This window comes from Gopherus flavomarginatus, chromosome 5, assembly GCF_025201925.1.
Source record: "Gopherus flavomarginatus isolate rGopFla2 chromosome 5, rGopFla2.mat.asm, whole genome shotgun sequence".
Classification (NCBI taxonomy): domain Eukaryota; kingdom Metazoa; phylum Chordata; order Testudines; family Testudinidae; genus Gopherus; species Gopherus flavomarginatus.
The window spans coordinates 12,657,709-12,675,619 of NC_066621.1; the positions used below are offsets into that span (position 1 = coordinate 12,657,709).

The following is a 17,911-nucleotide window of genomic DNA, read 5'->3' on the forward strand; positions in this document are numbered from 1 at the left end:
GAGAGCAGGGGGTCCAAAGTTGTAATGTTCTTGGTGGGGTAGACAGGTAAGTCGGGAAGGGTGTTGGTGAGGGATGGAGGATTCCTTGGTAATGGGAGACTCCCTGACCTGTTCATTTCCAGACATTTTCACGTTTGTGACTTCCTTCCCCTTGTTTCAAGGAAGTAGGGTTTTTGTGAAGGAAGGGTGACCGCCCTGTAATCGGGGTTCGGGTCGCCTTCCTTTTCCCCCTCTTGGCATTGGCCCTCTTAATGACAAAGTCCAAAGTGAGCTCCCTCTAACTAGGGTGTGCAACTTTCCCAAGCTTACTCCCCCATTTGAAAGCTACTTATAGAAACCAGCCTCTTGGCAATGTTAGGCGTTACTCCTTCTAGCTGTCCTCTCCCCATGCCCTACGCACACGCACAGCCAAGTCGAAAGCGAGCGAACTCTGCATCTAGCTGGCCCCGGCTTCTGCTGCTGCTGCTACTACAAGGTCTCCTGCTCCATGCCACAGGTTGGTGCCCAGGACGGGGAGGTAGGCTAATTTCAAGGAGGGGCCTTGTCCATTTGATCTGAACTGATGTGGTAGTTAGTCGTGTGTACGGAGCCCACGCCTCACCTTGCTTCTCCTCTTTTCGCTCTCTCTCTAGCAACTCAAAAGAGAAAATGGACAAGAAGACAGAGAAGCACCAAAGAAACGGCAGGAAAAGAGAATGGAAGCAGAAGCCACGGAAAAAGGACACACACCTTGCACACACGGGCCTCCCCGTAATGGGGACTCGTGACTTCCACTTAAGCGTCCTCCCCGTTGAGGTGCCAGGTAAAAGGACCTCCCTGTAAACAGGGATCAAGGTCCATCCCTTCCAAGGAAAAAGGCTTGAGGGGTCCATAAGGTAGCTAAGGCTGAAGGACCCCCTTTAAAAAGGGTAGCGGTCTCTCTGTGGGTTTCCGCTCTTTAGGAGCTAGCCGTTAAAATGCCCTGTGCCTTTGACCTCTCCCTGTAAGAAGGGTTCAGGTCTCCCCTTTCTAGCCTGTCCTGGGCCGCTGGCACTTGCTGGGCAAAGAGAGACCACCCTCTCCTGAGGGAATGGAGGTCTCTCCTTTTCTCCACTCTAGGCTCTGGCCCATGCTTAAGGACCACCCTGTAATCAGGGTTTGGCTCTGCTTTGCCATGCTGCTTTAGCCACAGGTCACTTGGACATGCCAGGCAAAAGGACCGCCCTGTAAGCAGGGTGTAAGGTCTTCTCCCTCTCCCTCTTAAACCAGTGGGGCCTTTCCGTGCCTGTGCCTGAGGGACCTCCCTTTAGGAAGGGTAGCGCGCTCTCTGGGGGTTTCAGCTCTTTAGGAGCTAGCCTTTAAATGCCCTGTGCCGTTGACCTCTCCCTGTAAGCAGGCGTCAGGTCTCCCCTTTCTAGCCTCTTTTGGGCCGCTGGCACTTGCTGGGCAAAGAGACCACCCTCTACTGAGCGGAATGGAGGTCTCTCCTTTTCAGCGCTTTAGCCTCTGGCCTAATGTAATGCCCCTGGCTTAAGGACCACCCTGTAAGGAGGGTTTGGGTCTGCTTTATCATGCTGCTTTAGCCACAGGTTGCTTTGACATGCCAGGCAGAAGGACCCGCCCTGTAAGCAGGTGGTAAGGTCTTCTCCCTCTCCCTCTTAAACCAGTGGGGCTTTTAGGTGCCTGTGGCTGAGGGAGCACCCTTTTAGAAGGGTTGCGCCTCTCTCTTTTTCTCTTAGTCCTAGTAAACTGCCCGAGAAGTGATTTCTCCTTGGCTTTTTTGAAATTTGCAGTCCAATCGTATTTGTGACCTCTTGAATTCAAGCCGGGCTCCGACGTAACATGGTGTGGCGAAGGGGCGGCTGTAAGGGGATGGTGGAGGCCGTGAGAAATTCGACCCTTTTTCCAAAAAAGCCAAGAAATCCCCCAAACCATCCAAATGTTCCCAGGTCTGGAAATGAACAGGTGAGGTGGGGGAGCGGGGGCTCCTTTCAGCTCCTTATTTCCATGTAATCCTTCCTCATTTCCTCTTGCCCTGCCCAATTACCACTGCCCCACCAACCTCAGCTTTGACCCTTTCTTTCCTGCGCAGAATAAAACATACTGCTGGTTGTTGTAGTGTTTACTCTCTTGATTGGGAGAGTTTCGTACGTGGTTCCAGGCCTTTGCTCTCTTGGCTGGTAGAGTGAGGTTATATTTTTAGACTGCGTTTGAAGCGATGGAAAGAGCTGTCCTTCATGACAGCTGTTGGTGATCTGGTGGCGTAGGTACACGTGTTGTGGTGCTGGATCTTGCACGTGGGTGCAACTAACCCTATTAACAGGACTGAGTAAGAAGTAAGGGATGTCTGTTTTCGAAGAGAGCAGGGGGTCCAAAGTTGTAATGTTCTTGGTGGGGTAGACAGGTAAGTCGGGAAGGGTGTTGGTGAGGGATGGAGGATTCCTTGGTAATGGGAGACTCCCTGACCTGTTCATTTCCAGACATTTTCACGTTTGTGACTTCCTTCCCCTTGTTTCAAGGAAGTAGGGTTTTTGTGAAGGAAGGGTGACCGCCCTGTAATCGGGGTTCGGGTCGCCTTCCTTTTCCCCCTCTTGGCATTGGCCCTCTTAATGACAAAGTCCAAAGTGAGCTCCCTCTAACTAGGGTGTGCAACTTTCCCAAGCTTACTCCCCCATTTGAAAGCTACTTATAGAAACCAGCCTCTTGGCAATGTTAGGCGTTACTCCTTCTAGCTGTCCTCTCCCCATGCCCTACGCACACGCACAGCCAAGTCGAAAGCGAGCGAACTCTGCATCTAGCTGGCCCCGGCTTCTGCTGCTGCTGCTACTACAAGGTCTCCTGCTCCATGCCACAGGTTGGTGCCCAGGACGGGGAGGTCGGCTAATTTCAAGGAGGGGCCTTGTCCATTTGATCTGAACTGATGTGGTAGTTAGTCGTGTGTACGGAGCCCACGCCTCACCTTGCTTCTCCTCTTTTCGCTCTCTCTCTAGCAACTCAAAAGAGAAAATGGACAAGAAGACAGAGAAGCACCAAAGAAACGGCAGGAAAAGAGAATGGAAGCAGAAGCCACGGAAAAAGGACACACACCTTGCACACACGGGCCTCCCCGTAATGGGGACTCGTGACTTCCACTTAAGCGTCCTCCCCGTTGAGGTGCCAGGTAAAAGGACCTCCCTGTAAACAGGGATCAAGGTCCATCCCTTCCAAGGAAAAAGTCTTGAGGGGTCCATAAGGTAGCTAAGGCTGAAGGACCCCCTTTAAAAAGGGTAGCGGTCTCTCTGTGGGTTTCCGCTCTTTCGGAGCTAGCCGTAAAAATGCCCTGTGCCTTTGACCTCTCCCTGTAAGAAGGGTTCAGGTCTCCCCTTTCTAGCCTGTCCTGGGCCGCTGGCACTTGCTGGGCAAAGAGAGACCACCCTCTCCTGAGGGAATGGAGGTCTCTCCTTTTCTCCACTCTAGGCTCTGGCCCATGCTTAAGGACCACCCTGTAATCAGGGTTTGGCTCTGCTTTGCCATGCTGCTTTGGCCACAGGTCACTTGGACATGCCAGGCAAAAGGACCGCCCTGTAAGCAGGGTGTAAGGTCTTCTCCCTCTCCCTCTTAAACCAGTGGGGCCTTTCCGTGCCTGTGCCTGAGGGACCTCCCTTTAGGAAGGGTAGCGCGCTCTCTGGGGGTTTCAGCTCTTTAGGAGCTAGCCTTTAAAATGCCCTGTGCCGTTGACCTCTCCCTGTAAGCAGGCTTCAGGTCTCCCCTTTCTAGCCTCTTTTGGGCCGCTGGCACTTGCTGGGCAAAGAGACCACCCTCTACTGAGCGGAATGGAGGTCTCTCCTTTTCAGCGCTTTAGCCTCTGGCCTAATGTAATGCCCCTGGCTTAAGGACCACCCTGTAAGGAGGGTTTGGGTCTGCTTTATCATGCTGCTTTAGCCACAGGTTGCTTTGACATGCCAGGCAGAAGGACCCGCCCTGTAAGCAGGTGGTAAGGTCTTCTCCCTCTCCCTCTTAAACCAGTGGGGCTTTTAGGTGCCTGTGGCTGAGGGAGCACCCTTTTAGAAGGGTTGCGCCTCTCTCTTTTTCTCTTAGTCCTAGTAAACTGCCCGAGAAGTGATTTCTCCTTGGCTTTTTTGAAATTTGCAGTCCAATCGTATTTGTGACCTCTTGAATTCAAGCCGGGCTCCGACGTAACATGGTGTGGCGAAGGGGCGGCTGTAAGGGGATGGTGGAGGCCGTGAGAAATTCGACCCTTTTTCCAAAAAAGCCAAGAAATCCCCCAAACCATCCAAATGTTCCCAGGTCTGGAAATGAACAGGTGAGGTGGGGGAGCGGGGGCTCCTTTCAGCTCCTTATTTCCATGTAATCCTTCCTCATTTCCTCTTGCCCTGCCCAATTACCACTGCCCCACCAACCTCAGCTTTGACCCTTTCTTTCCTGCGCAGAATAAAACATACTGCTGGTTGTTGTAGTGTTTACTCTCTTGATTGGGAGAGTTTCGTACGTGGTTCCAGGCCTTTGCTCTCTTGGCTGGTAGAGTGAGGTTATATTTTTAGACTGCGTTTGAAGCGATGGAAAGAGCTGTCCTTCATGACAGCTGTTGGTGATCTGGTGGCGTAGGTACACGTGTTGTGGTGCTGGATCTTGCACGTGGGTGCAACTAACCCTATTAACAGGACTGAGTAAGAAGTAAGGGATGTCTGTTTTCGAAGAGAGCAGGGGGTCCAAAGTTGTAATGTTCTTGGTGGGGTAGACAGGTAAGTCGGGAAGGGTGTTGGTGAGGGATGGAGGATTCCTTGGTAATGGGAGACTCCCTGACCTGTTCATTTCCAGACATTTTCACGTTTGTGACTTCCTTCCCCTTGTTTCAAGGAAGTAGGGTTTTTGTGAAGGAAGGGTGACCGCCCTGTAATCGGGGTTCGGGTCGCCTTCCTTTTCCCCCTCTTGGCATTGGCCCTCTTAATGACAAAGTCCAAAGTGAGCTCCCTCTAACTAGGGTGTGCAACTTTCCCAAGCTTACTCCCCCATTTGAAAGCTACTTATAGAAACCAGCCCCTTGGCAATGTTAGGCGTTACTCCTTCTAGCTGTCCTCTCCCCATGCCCTACGCACACGCACAGCCAAGTCGAAAGCGAGCGAACTCTGCATCTAGCTGGCCCCGGCTTCTGCTGCTGCTGCTACTACAAGGTCTCCTGCTCCATGCCACAGGTTGGTGCCCAGGACGGGGAGGTCGGCTAATTTCAAGGAGGGGCCTTGTCCATTTGATCTGAACTGATGTGGTAGTTAGTCGTGTGTACGGAGCCCACGCCTCACCTTGCTTCTCCTCTTTTCGCTCTCTCTCTAGCAACTCAAAAGAGAAAATGGACAAGAAGACAGAGAAGCACCAAAGAAACGGCAGGAAAAGAGAATGGAAGCAGAAGCCACGGAAAAAGGACACACACCTTGCACACACGGGCCTCCCCGTAATGGGGACTCGTGACTTCCACTTAAGCGTCCTCCCCGTTGAGGTGCCAGGTAAAAGGACCTCCCTGTAAACAGGGATCAAGGTCCATCCCTTCCAAGGAAAAAGGCTTGAGGGGTCCATAAGGTAGCTAAGGCTGAAGGACCCCCTTTAAAAAGGGTAGCGGTCTCTCTGTGGGTTTCCGCTCTTTAGGAGCTAGCCGTTAAAATGCCCTGTGCCTTTGACCTCTCCCTGTAAGAAGGGTTCAGGTCTCCCCTTTCTAGCCTGTCCTGGGCCGCTGGCACTTGCTGGGCAAAGAGAGACCACCCTCTCCTGAGGGAATGGAGGTCTCTCCTTTTCTCCACTCTAGGCTCTGGCCCATGCTTAAGGACCACCCTGTAATCAGGGTTTGGCTCTGCTTTGCCATGCTGCTTTGGCCACAGGTCACTTGGACATGCCAGGCAAAAGGACCGCCCTGTAAGCAGGGTGTAAGGTCTTCTCCCTCTCCCTCTTAAACCAGTGGGGCCTTTCCGTGCCTGTGCCTGAGGGACCTCCCTTTAGGAAGGGTAGCGCGCTCTCTGGGGGTTTCAGCTCTTTAGGAGCTAGCCTTTAAAATGCCCTGTGCCGTTGACCTCTCCCTGTAAGCAGGCGTCAGGTCTCCCCTTTCTAGCCTCTTTTGGGCCGCTGGCACTTGCTGGGCAAAGAGACCACCCTCTACTGAGCGGAATGGAGGTCTCTCCTTTTCAGCGCTTTAGCCTCTGGCCTAATGTAATGCCCCTGGCTTAAGGACCACCCTGTAAGGAGGGTTTGGGTCTGCTTTATCATGCTGCTTTAGCCACAGGTTGCTTTGACATGCCAGGCAGAAGGACCCGCCCTGTAAGCAGGTGGTAAGGTCTTCTCCCTCTCCCTCTTAAACCAGTGGGGCTTTTAGGTGCCTGTGGCTGAGGGAGCACCCTTTTAGAAGGGTTGCGCCTCTCTCTTTTTCTCTTAGTCCTAGTAAACTGCCCGAGAAGTGATTTCTCCTTGGCTTTTTTGAAATTTGCAGTCCAATCGTATTTGTGACCTCTTGAATTCAAGCCGGGCTCCGACGTAACATGGTGTGGCGAAGGGGCGGCTGTAAGGGGATGGTGGAGGCCGTGAGAAATTCGACCCTTTTTCCAAAAAAGCCAAGAAATCCCCCAAACCATCCAAATGTTCCCAGGTCTGGAAATGAACAGGTGAGGTGGGGGAGCGGGGGCTCCTTTCAGCTCCTTATTTCCATGTAATCCTTCCTCATTTCCTCTTGCCCTGCCCAATTACCACTGCCCCACCAACCTCAGCTTTGACCCTTTCTTTCCTGCGCAGAATAAAACATACTGCTGGTTGTTGTAGTGTTTACTCTCTTGATTGGGAGAGTTTCGTACGTGGTTCCAGGCCTTTGCTCTCTTGGCTGGTAGAGTGAGGTTATATTTTTAGACTGCGTTTGAAGCGATGGAAAGAGCTGTCCTTCATGACAGCTGTTGGTGATCTGGTGGCGTAGGTACACGTGTTGTGGTGCTGGATCTTGCACGTGGGTGCAACTAACCCTATTAACAGGACTGAGTAAGAAGTAAGGGATGTCTGTTTTCGAAGAGAGCAGGGGGTCCAAAGTTGTAATGTTCTTGGTGGGGTAGACAGGTAAGTCGGGAAGGGTGTTGGTGAGGGATGGAGGATTCCTTGGTAATGGGAGACTCCCTGACCTGTTCATTTCCAGACATTTTCACGTTTGTGACTTCCTTCCCCTTGTTTCAAGGAAGTAGGGTTTTTGTGAAGGAAGGGTGACCGCCCTGTAATCGGGGTTCGGGTCGCCTTCCTTTTCCCCCTCTTGGCATTGGCCCTCTTAATGACAAAGTCCAAAGTGAGCTCCCTCTAACTAGGGTGTGCAACTTTCCCAAGCTTACTCCCCCATTTGAAAGCTACTTATAGAAACCAGCCTCTTGGCAATGTTAGGCGTTACTCCTTCTAGCTGTCCTCTCCCCATGCCCTACGCACACGCACAGCCAAGTCGAAAGCGAGCGAACTCTGCATCTAGCTGGCCCCGGCTTCTGCTGCTGCTGCTACTACAAGGTCTCCTGCTCCATGCCACAGGTTGGTGCCCAGGACGGGGAGGTCGGCTAATTTCAAGGAGGGGCCTTGTCCATTTGATCTGAACTGATGTGGTAGTTAGTCGTGTGTACGGAGCCCACGCCTCACCTTGCTTCTCCTCTTTTCGTTCTCTCTCTAGCAACTCAAAAGAGAAAATGGACAAGAAGACAGAGAAGCACCAAAGAAACGGCAGGAAAAGAGAATGGAAGCAGAAGCCACGGAAAAAGGACACACACCTTGCACACACGGGCCTCCCCGTAATGGGGACTCATGACTTCCACTTAAGCGTCCTCCCCGTTGAGGTGCCAGGTAAAAGGACCTCCCTGTAAACAGGGATCAAGGTCCATCCCTTCCAAGGAAAAAGGCTTGAGGGGTCCATAAGGTAGCTAAGGCTGAAGGACCCCCTTTAAAAAGGGTAGCGGTCTCTCTGTGGGTTTCCGCTCTTTAGGAGCTAGCCGTTAAAATGCCCTGTGCCTTTGACCTCTCCCTGTAAGAAGGGTTCAGGTCTCCCCTTTCTAGCCTGTCCTGGGCCGCTGGCACTTGCTGGGCAAAGAGAGACCACCCTCTCCTGAGGGAATGGAGGTCTCTCCTTTTCTCCACTCTAGGCTCTGGCCCATGCTTAAGGACCACCCTGTAATCAGGGTTTGGCTCTGCTTTGCCATGCTGCTTTGGCCACAGGTCACTTGGACATGCCAGGCAAAAGGACCGCCCTGTAAGCAGGGTGTAAGGTCTTCTCCCTCTCCCTCTTAAACCAGTGGGGCCTTTCCGTGCCTGTGCCTGAGGGACCTCCCTTTAGGAAGGGTAGCGGTCTCTCTGTGGGTTTCCGCTCTTTAGGAGCTAGCCTTTAAAATGCCCTGTGCCGTTGACCTCTCCCTGTAAGCAGGCGTCAGGTCTCCCCTTTCTAGCCTCTTTTGGGCCGCTGGCACTTGCTGGGCAAAGAGACCACCCTCTACTGAGCGGAATGGAGGTCTCTCCTTTTCAGCGCTTTAGCCTCTGGCCTAATGTAATGCCCCTGGCTTAAGAACCACCCTGTAAGGAGGGTTTGGGTCTGCTTTATCATGCTGCTTTAGCCACAGGTTGCTTTGACATGCCAGGCAGAAGGACCCGCCCTGTAAGCAGGTGGTAAGGTCTTCTCCCTCTCCCTCTTAAACCAGTGGGGCTTTTAGGTGCCTGTGGCTGAGGGAGCACCCTTTAAGAAGGGTTGCGCCTCTCTCTTTTTCTCTTAGTCCTAGTAAACTGCCCGAGAAGTGATTTCTCCTTGGCTTTTTTGAAATTTGCAGTCCAATCGTATTTGTGACCTCTTGAATTCAAGCCGGGCTCCGACGTAACATGGTGTGGCGAAGGGGCGGCTGTAAGGGGATGGTGGAGGCCGTGAGAAATTCGACCCTTTTTCCAAAAAAGCCAAGAAATCCCCCAAACCATCCAAATGTTCCCAGGTCTGGAAATGAACAGGTGAGGTGGGGGAGCGGGGGCTCCTTTCAGCTCCTTATTTCCATGTAATCCTTCCTCATTTCCTCTTGCCCTGCCCAATTACCACTGCCCCACCAACCTCAGCTTTGACCCTTTCTTTCCTGCGCAGAATAAAACATACTGCTGGTTGTTGTAGTGTTTACTCTCTTGATTGGGAGAGTTTCGTACGTGGTTCCAGGCCTTTGCTCTCTTGGCTGGTAGAGTGAGGTTATATTTTTAGACTGCGTTTGAAGCGATGGAAAGAGCTGTCCTTCATGACAGCTGTTGGTGATCTGGTGGCGTAGGTACACGTGTTGTGGTGCTGGATCTTGCACGTGGGTGCAACTAACCCTATTAACAGGACTGAGTAAGAAGTAAGGGATGTCTGTTTTCGAAGAGAGCAGGGGGTCCAAAGTTGTAATGTTCTTGGTGGGGTAGACAGGTAAGTCGGGAAGGGTGTTGGTGAGGGATGGAGGATTCCTTGGTAATGGGAGACTCCCTGACCTTTTCATTTCCAGACATTTTCACGTTTGTGACTTCCTTCCCCTTGTTTCAAGGAAGTAGGGTTTTTGTGAAGGAAGGGTGACCGCCCTGTAATCGGGGTTCGGGTCTCCTTCCTTTTCCCCCTCCTGGCATTGGCCCTCTTAATGACAAAGTCCAAAGTGAGCTCCCTCTAACTAGGGTGTGCAACTTTCCCAAGCTTACTCCCCCATTTGAAAGCTACTTATAGAAACCAGCCTCTTGGCAATGTTAGGCGTTACTCCTTCTAGCTGTCCTCTCCCCATGCCCTACGCACACGCACAGCCAAGTCGAAAGCGAGCGAACTCTGCATCTAGCTGGCCCCGGCTTCTGCTGCTGCTGCTACTACAAGGTCTCCTGCTCCATGCCACAGGTTGGTGCCCAGGACGGGGAGGTAGGCTAATTTCAAGGAGGGGCCTTGTCCATTTGATCTGAACTGATGTGGTAGTTAGTCGTGTGTACGGAGCCCACGCCTCACCTTGCTTCTCCTCTTTTCGCTCTCTCTCTAGCAACTCAAAAGAGAAAATGGACAAGAAGACAGAGAAGCACCAAAGAAACGGCAGGAAAAGAGAATGGAAGCAGAAGCCACGGAAAAAGGACACACACCTTGCACACACGGGCCTCCCCGTAATGGGGACTCGTGACTTCCACTTAAGCGTCCTCCCCGTTGAGGTGCCAGGTAAAAGGACCTCCCTGTAAACAGGGATCAAGGTCCATCCCTTCCAAGGAAAAAGGCTTGAGGGGTCCATAAGGTAGCTAAGGCTGAAGGACCCCCTTTAAAAAGGGTAGCGGTCTCTCTGTGGGTTTCCGCTCTTTAGGAGCTAGCCGTTAAAATGCCCTGTGCCTTTGACCTCTCCCTGTAAGAAGGGTTCAGGTCTCCCCTTTCTAGCCTGTCCTGGGCCGCTGGCACTTGCTGGGCAAAGAGAGACCACCCTCTCCTGAGGGAATGGAGGTCTCTCCTTTTCTCCACTCTAGGCTCTGGCCCATGCTTAAGGACCACCCTGTAATCAGGGTTTGGCTCTGCTTTGCCATGCTGCTTTAGCCACAGGTCACTTGGACATGCCAGGCAAAAGGACCGCCCTGTAAGCAGGGTGTAAGGTCTTCTCCTTCTCCCTCTCCCTCTTAAACCAGTGGGGCCTTTCCGTGCCTGTGCCTGAGGGACCTCCCTTTAGGAAGGGTAGCGCGCTCTCTGGGGGTTTCAGCTCTTTAGGAGCTAGCCTTTAAAATGCCCTGTGCCGTTGACCTCTCCCTGTAAGCAGGCGTCAGGTCTCCCCTTTCTAGCCTCTTTTGGGCCGCTGGCACTTGCTGGGCAAAGAGACCACCCTCTACTGAGCGGAATGGAGGTCTCTCCTTTTCAGCGCTTTAGCCTCTGGCCTAATGTAATGCCCCTGGCTTAAGGACCACCCTGTAAGGAGGGTTTGGGTCTGCTTTATCATGCTGCTTTAGCCACAGGTCGCTTTGATATGCCAGGTAGAAGGACCCGCCCTGTAAGCAGGTGGTAAGGTCTTCTCCCTCTCCCTCTTAAACCAGTGGGGCTTTTAGGTGCCTGTGGCTGAGGGAGCACCCTTTAAGAAGGGTTGCGCCTCTCTCTTTTTCTCTTAGTCCTAGTAAACTGCCCGAGAAGTGATTTCTCCTTGGCTTTTTTGAAATTTGCAGTCCAATCGTATTTGTGACCTCTTGAATTCAAGCCGGGCTCCGATGTAACATGGTGTGGCGAAGGGGCGGCTGTAAGGGGATGGTGGAGGCCGTGAGAAATTCGACCCTTTTTCCAAAAAAGCCAAGAAATCCCCCAAACCATCCAAATGTTCCCAGGTCTGGAAATGAACAGGTGAGGTGGGGAGCGGGGGCTCCTTTCAGCTCCTTATTTCCATGTAATCCTTCCTCATTTCCTCTTGCCCTGCCCAATTAACACTGCCCCACCAACCTCAGCTTTGACCCTTTCTTTCCTGCGCAGAATAAAACATACTGCTGGTTGTTGTAGTGTTTACTCTCTTGATTGGGAGAGTTTCGTACGTGGTTCCAGGCCTTTGGTCTCTTGGCTGGTAGAGTGAGGTTATATTTTTAGACTGCGTTTGAAGCGATGGAAAGAGCTGTCCTTCATGACAGCTGTTGGTGATCTGGTGGCGTAGGTACACGTGTTGTGGTGCTGGATCTTGCACGTGGGTGCAACTAACCCTATTAACAGGACTGAGTAAGAAGTAAGGGATGTCTGTTTTGGAAGAGGGCAGGGGGTCTAAAGTTGTAATGTTCTTGGTGGGGTAGACAGGTAAGTCGGGAAGGGTGTTGGTGAGGGATGGAGGATTCCTTGGTAACGGGAGACTCCCTGACCTGTTCATTTCCAGACATTTTCACGTTTGTGACTTCCTTCCCCTTGTTTCAAGGAAGTAGGATTTTTGTGAAGGAAGGGTGACCGCCCTGTAATCGGGGTTCGGGTCGCCTTCCTTTTCCCCTTCTTGGCATTGGCCCTCTTAATGACAAAGTCCAAAGTGAGCTCCCTCTAACTAGGGTGTGCAACTTTCCCAAGCTTACTCCCCCATTTGAAAGCTACTTATAGAAACCAGCCTCTTGGCAATGTTAGGCGTTACTCCTTCTAGCTGTCCTCTCCCCGTGCCCTACTCACACGCACAGCCAAGTCGAAAGTGAGCGAACTCTGCATCTATCTGGCCCCAGCTTCTGCTGCTGCTGCTGCAATGTCTCCTGCTCCATGCCAAATGTTGGTGCCGAAGACTGGGAGTTGGGTTAATTTCATTGCAGGATCTTGTAGAAATGAAATTTCCTCTCTCAGTATCTTTAGTTTCCATCATCCTTCTCCTTTCTGTACTCTATGGCATACTTCCAGTCTGTTCAAATCAGAAGTTTTTTCAGATCCAGAAATGTATCCGAGCCACCTCTTGGACTGGAGTTCTGTTTCTGTTATCTTGCCTGGCCGTGTAGCTGTGAATTATCTGTAACCAATTTAGGTACTTCTTTATTGGGTAGCTAACATATTTGAAGCAGATGCTTTGTGGGTTTTTTTAATTTTTCCTGTCGGCCACAGTGATAGTTTTCTGAATAGTCTTTCTGAGGATCATGGAAAATTCAATTGCCTCTAGTATTGTCGTGGCTAATCAAAGAAGATCAGTGTATAACTCCAAAGACTCCACAGTTGTATGTCTACTTTACAATGAAGAGTGAATCAATAAAGAAGAACATAAAACTTCTCAGGAAATGTTTGTAATGTGGTTTCAACATACAAATAGTGTATTCCTTTATCCAGTTTGAGTGCATAATTGCAATGCATCTCACTTTCTGTTCCTTCCTACTTGTTTGTAACTCACTTGTTGCCTGTCACACTAGATTTTCAACTGTTCAGGGAAGTTACCATATATTATTTTATCCAGCTTGTTCCGTTATCCTTTATGTTCCATGTGGGCATTACCAGAAAATAGAAATGAAAACATAACATGTTATGCAGTGTAAATTTATTTTATGTTGAAGGTGGAATCTACAAATCCCAATGTATTTCCTGAGCTCCAGCAGCAGACAGTTTTATGCATCTAGAAATAGGTTAGTCAGACTGTGAAATAGTGTGCATGAAATTAAACTCCTTCAGATAAATAAGAATTTTCTGTTTACTAACTAAAAGAGAATATGAAAAACAGTAAAAATACTTTCCATTCATCTGAAATTCCAGATTGATTCTTTTATTATTGTTTTCTGTATTGAGGAAATGTTCACCTCAGGTTATAATTATGGAAGATTGCTCAGTGGATTCATATTTTAACAGGAGATTGTCCTAAATCCAACTCCTTTATCTATGCAATTCCCTGATTTGCAGACAGTTTGAATTCTTATCCAGATCTAAAAACATTAAGGATAGTCCTAGCTATATAATGGGCCAAACCGTGCCCTCGATTTGAGCACGCTGATATCTGTTATGCTTGGATTAGAACACTGCAGTTCAGGCTAATTTCTTATTTTAATAAAACCAGTTCACCACCTTCCGTCTTAAAATAAGACTTAGCACTTCTATAGACCTTTTTACTCCTTCACTCTCAGTGTACTTTGCAAAGGGTTAGGGATGTAAGGTCCAGCTCAAGGAGTTAAGTATGTGCATGTGTATATATTTGTATGCTATAGTTTACTGGGTTATTTTATTACCTTTTTATCACAGCTGTAGAGTTATGTCAGCTAACTTTTTTTTAAAATGTTAAAACAACATAAAGGGAGCCTATATATACAATTTGGATCAAATATTTTCACAACAGATGTTTCCTTCCCAGAGACATTTTCCTGTCCTAAATTAAAAATAAAAACCACTACAACTTTATCATACCAGTAAATGGATATAATTAAACTAGGGCTGTCAAGCGGTTTAAAAAAATTATTGTGATTAATCATGAGACTAAAAAAATTAATCATGATTAATTGTGCTGTTAAACAATAATATAATACCATTTATTTAAATACTTTTGGATGTTTTCTACATTTTCCACAATATCTAACTTTAGAACCTACAAGTCCAATCAGTCCTCCTTCTTGTTCAGGCAGTCGCTCAGATAAACAGGTCTGTTTACATTTGCAGAAGATAATGCTGCCTGTTTCTTGTGTACACTGTCACCTAAAAGTGAGAACAGGCATTTGCATGACACTGTTGTTGCCAGCACTGCAAGATATTCACATGCCAGATTCGCTAAAGATTATGTCCCTCGATGCTTCAACCAGCGTTCCAAAGGATATGCGTCCATGCTGATGACGGGTTCTGCTCAATAACAATCCAAAGCAGTGCGGACCTAAGCATGTTCATTTTCATAATGTGAATCAGATGCCACCCGCAGAAGGTTGATTTTCTTTTTTGGTGATTAGGGTTCTGTAATTTTCCCATTAGAGTGTTGCTCTTTTAAGACTTCTGAAAACATGCTCCATGCCTCATCCCTCTCAGATTTTGGAAGGCACTTCAGATTCTTTAATCTTGGGTCAAGTGCTGTATCTATCTTCACAAATTTCACACTGGTATTTTCTTTGCACTTTGTCAAATTTGCAGTGAAAGTGTTCTTAAAACGAACAACATGTGCTGGGTCATCATCTGAGACTGCTATAACATGAAATATATGGCAGAATGACGGTAAAGCAGAGCAGGAGACATGCAATTCTCCCCCAAGGAGTTAAGTCACAAACTCAATTAACACATTATTTTTTAACAAGCGTCATCAGCATGGACGCGTATCCTCTGGAACCATAGCCAAAGCATGAAGAGGCATATGAATTTTTAGCACAACTGGCACGTAAATATCTTGCGACACCAGCTACAACAGCGTCACTCAAATGCCTGCTCTCGCTTTCAGGTGACATTGTAAATAAGAAGGGGCAGCATTACCTCCCATAAATGGAAACAAACTTGTTTCTCTTAGTGATAGGCTGAAGTAGGACTGAGTGGACTTGTAGGCTCTAAAGTTTTACATTGTTTTGTTTTTGAGTGCAGTTATGTAACAAAAAAAATCTACATTTGTAAATTGCACTTTCATGATAAAGAGATTGCAGGACATACTTGGCTGAGGTGAATTGAAAAATACTGTTTCTTTTGTTTATCATTTTTACAGTGCAAATATTTATAATAAAAATAATATAAAGTGAGCACGGTATACTTTGTATTCTGTGATGTAACTGAAATCGATATACTGTATTTTAAAATGTAGAAAAACATCCAAAAATATTTAATAAATTTCAATTAGTATTCTATTGTTTAACAGTGGGATTAATTTTTTTAATCACCATTAATTTTTTGAGTTAATTGCGTGAGTTAACTGCAATTAATTAACAGCCCTAATTAAATCACAGTCTACTGAGGGATTTCATTTCATTTCACATGATAGTTCCATAACAGATATATTTTCTTAATGCTCATAACAGTCTGCAATGCTACTATGTTTTCATTTGGGGTGGGGTGGGGGAGTCCCAGATATGGCAGTAAGGTGTCTGGGGCAAAACAGGAGTGAAAGGCACCCACATAGAAAATATTAGATTGGGGAGGGTGCCTTTATTTCTCTCTCTCTCTCTCTCTCTCCTCTTTATTCTGCTGTACAACCTGTTAGGTAGGCATCTTGCTAAGACTGACTTCTTAGGTAAAATAAATATGTTCTTTTTATAGCATCAAAAGCAAAAATTAATATCAATTCAGTGTTTACTTTTTCAGCAGTTTGTCACACTGAACAGAACAAATATTTCTTAATCTTCCATACTGTTAATTTTGGGAGATTAAATAGATTTTTTGAGAAGTGAAGTTTTTATAGCAAAGCCAGACAACAGTAGTTTTTTTTTCTTTTATATTAAAATTTATCATACACCTCTACCCCAATATAACGCTGTCCTCAGGAGCCAAAAAATCTTACTGCGTTATAGGTGAAACTGCGTTATATCAAACTTGCTTTGATCCGCTGGAGTGTGCAGCCCGCCTCCCTAGAGCGCTGCTTTACCGCGTTATATGCGAATTCCTGTTATATCGGGCCGTGTTATATCGGGGTAGAGGTGTATTAAAGGAACAATTTGTACCTTTGACAAATCTCCAAATTGCATTCTAGGGTCTAGTGCCTCAGCCTGCTCCATTGATTCTGATGGATTTACTTTTGAGTCTCACCAGTGTGACGTCAGAACAATATATAGCACTTACAGAGTGTCTTTTTACCTGAGGATCTCAAAGTTCCTTACAAACGGAGTGAATGATTATTGTCAGTTTACAGGTGAGGAAACTGAGTCAGGGTTTAAGTGACTTAGTGAAGACCACAATGTTAGTGACATAGCCAGGACCAGAACTCAGGTTTACGGTTTCTGTCGAGTTCTCCATCCACAGAATGACTATGAGAGCAGCCTGTCAAGTTTATGGATTGTATATTCTTGGAACAAAGTTCCCAAACTTGTCTGGTGCGTGTTTGTTGTTGATCCACTGAGAGTTTGTTGGTCAAAAGGTGCTGACTCTCATCTTTCCACCTACTAAAATTCATCAAAGCCACTAAAATTACAGTAAATACTTTCCTAATGCTAAATTTCTACGTAAGTAGAACTAGTTACAACAAACAGGTGGGGGAGTGGTGCTGTGGGGGTTGTGGCGCTGTGGGGGTTGCGGCACAATCGTGACTGGGAAGGAAGGTGTCTGTGAGAGTTTCTGTTAAGATGTAACCCTTATTAGAAAAATGGGAAGTCTCCTGTTCTAAGGTTATTTTTTGCTGTGAAGGAAAGGAAAAGGAAACAAACTAAATAGAGAAGAACAGGAAAAAGCAACTTGCCCTCCATCTGAATTGAAAGGAATAAGGAGGGAATTTACTTGACTGATGTAGGACATCCTTTCCCCTAAGTGTGTTAAATAATTCTTGCTAGAAATGACTTGTCCCTGAGTCTCATCAGGGTACCAGCGAAAACCAAATATTTGGCCTTTAGAATTCACCAATTTGCACCCTTAGCTGCATTTGTTATCAACAGAAGTAAGCTGCAGGAAGTTGCTTCTAGGCCTCCCTCCAAGGCTTTAGAACTTGTTTTTATCTATAAGTTACTCAGTCCCAACACTGACCATAAGTTTCAAAGCCCTTTCATCTGTGAACCATGTTCACTGCTGGCCTAAGTGAATTCAGTATTGAAATAAACAACATTGTTCCTATTTCAGTCAGTGATGGGTTTGGCACCAGGTTCATTCTTAATTTAATTACTCAAAAAATCCCAGATTCTAAAAGCCTTCAAGGTTCCTGCAATATTACCATACAGGGATGGGTGTGGGTGGATATATAATTTCATATTTTTATACTGCTTTTAAGTTATACTAATTCAGGGTAAAAGGGGAATTTTACTTTAATTACACAAACCATATTATGCTCACTTTCAGTATAATGCAAATTGTATATCTCTCTTCATTTTTAAAGCGAAAGGAAGCAGCTTCCATGAAAGAGTTAAGCGTGTTATGTAAAAAAAAAAAAAAAAAAAAAAAAAAAAAAAGGATATAGGGGAGGGGAAAAAGTTAACAATGTGATAGTGAGATTGCTATGAACTATTTAAAGCTAGATCACACTTTGGACAAACTCCACCTCATAATTTGGAACCACAAGCATAACCCGTGCAAGGGAATTCCACCCCACATGTTACTGGCCTCAAAGATTTGAACTGAAGGGGAGCTGCACACAGTCTCAACAGAGCTGCAGCAGAACTTAAAAACCCAAGAGTACTAAAGTAATATCCAGTTTTGCTCGTAAGTAATCAGCAGGGATGTTGTTACTGGGGAGTTTAAAAGCAATGAAGAGGAAGCAGCTTTTCTGGACAGTGTTCTACGTTCTGAGCTTAATGGGTGAGTATTAAACATTAAAAGGCTACATTTATGGCTACTAAATGCGTTAAGCACAAAATAGAGTAGCGGGGGTTGAGGTAGGGTGGAGGCGAAATAATGCATAGGGAAATACCCTTCTGTACTACTGCTCCT

General features: G+C 47.3%; 1 protein-coding gene across 3 annotated transcripts in view; it reads left to right on the top strand.

Moving 5' to 3' along the window:
* The first annotated feature begins 17,491 nt into the window (after window positions 1-17,491).
* Window positions 17,492-17,911, top strand: part of CD34 (CD34 molecule) — a 35,242-nt gene continuing 34,822 nt past the window's right edge. For all 3 annotated transcript variants that reach the window (XM_050954054.1, XM_050954055.1, XM_050954056.1), the window contains exon 1: window positions 17,492-17,779. In XM_050954054.1, coding sequence (XP_050810011.1) covers window positions 17,701-17,779 — 79 coding nt within the window. In that variant the 5' untranslated portion in view covers window positions 17,492-17,700. The remainder of the gene's footprint in view (window positions 17,780-17,911) is intronic.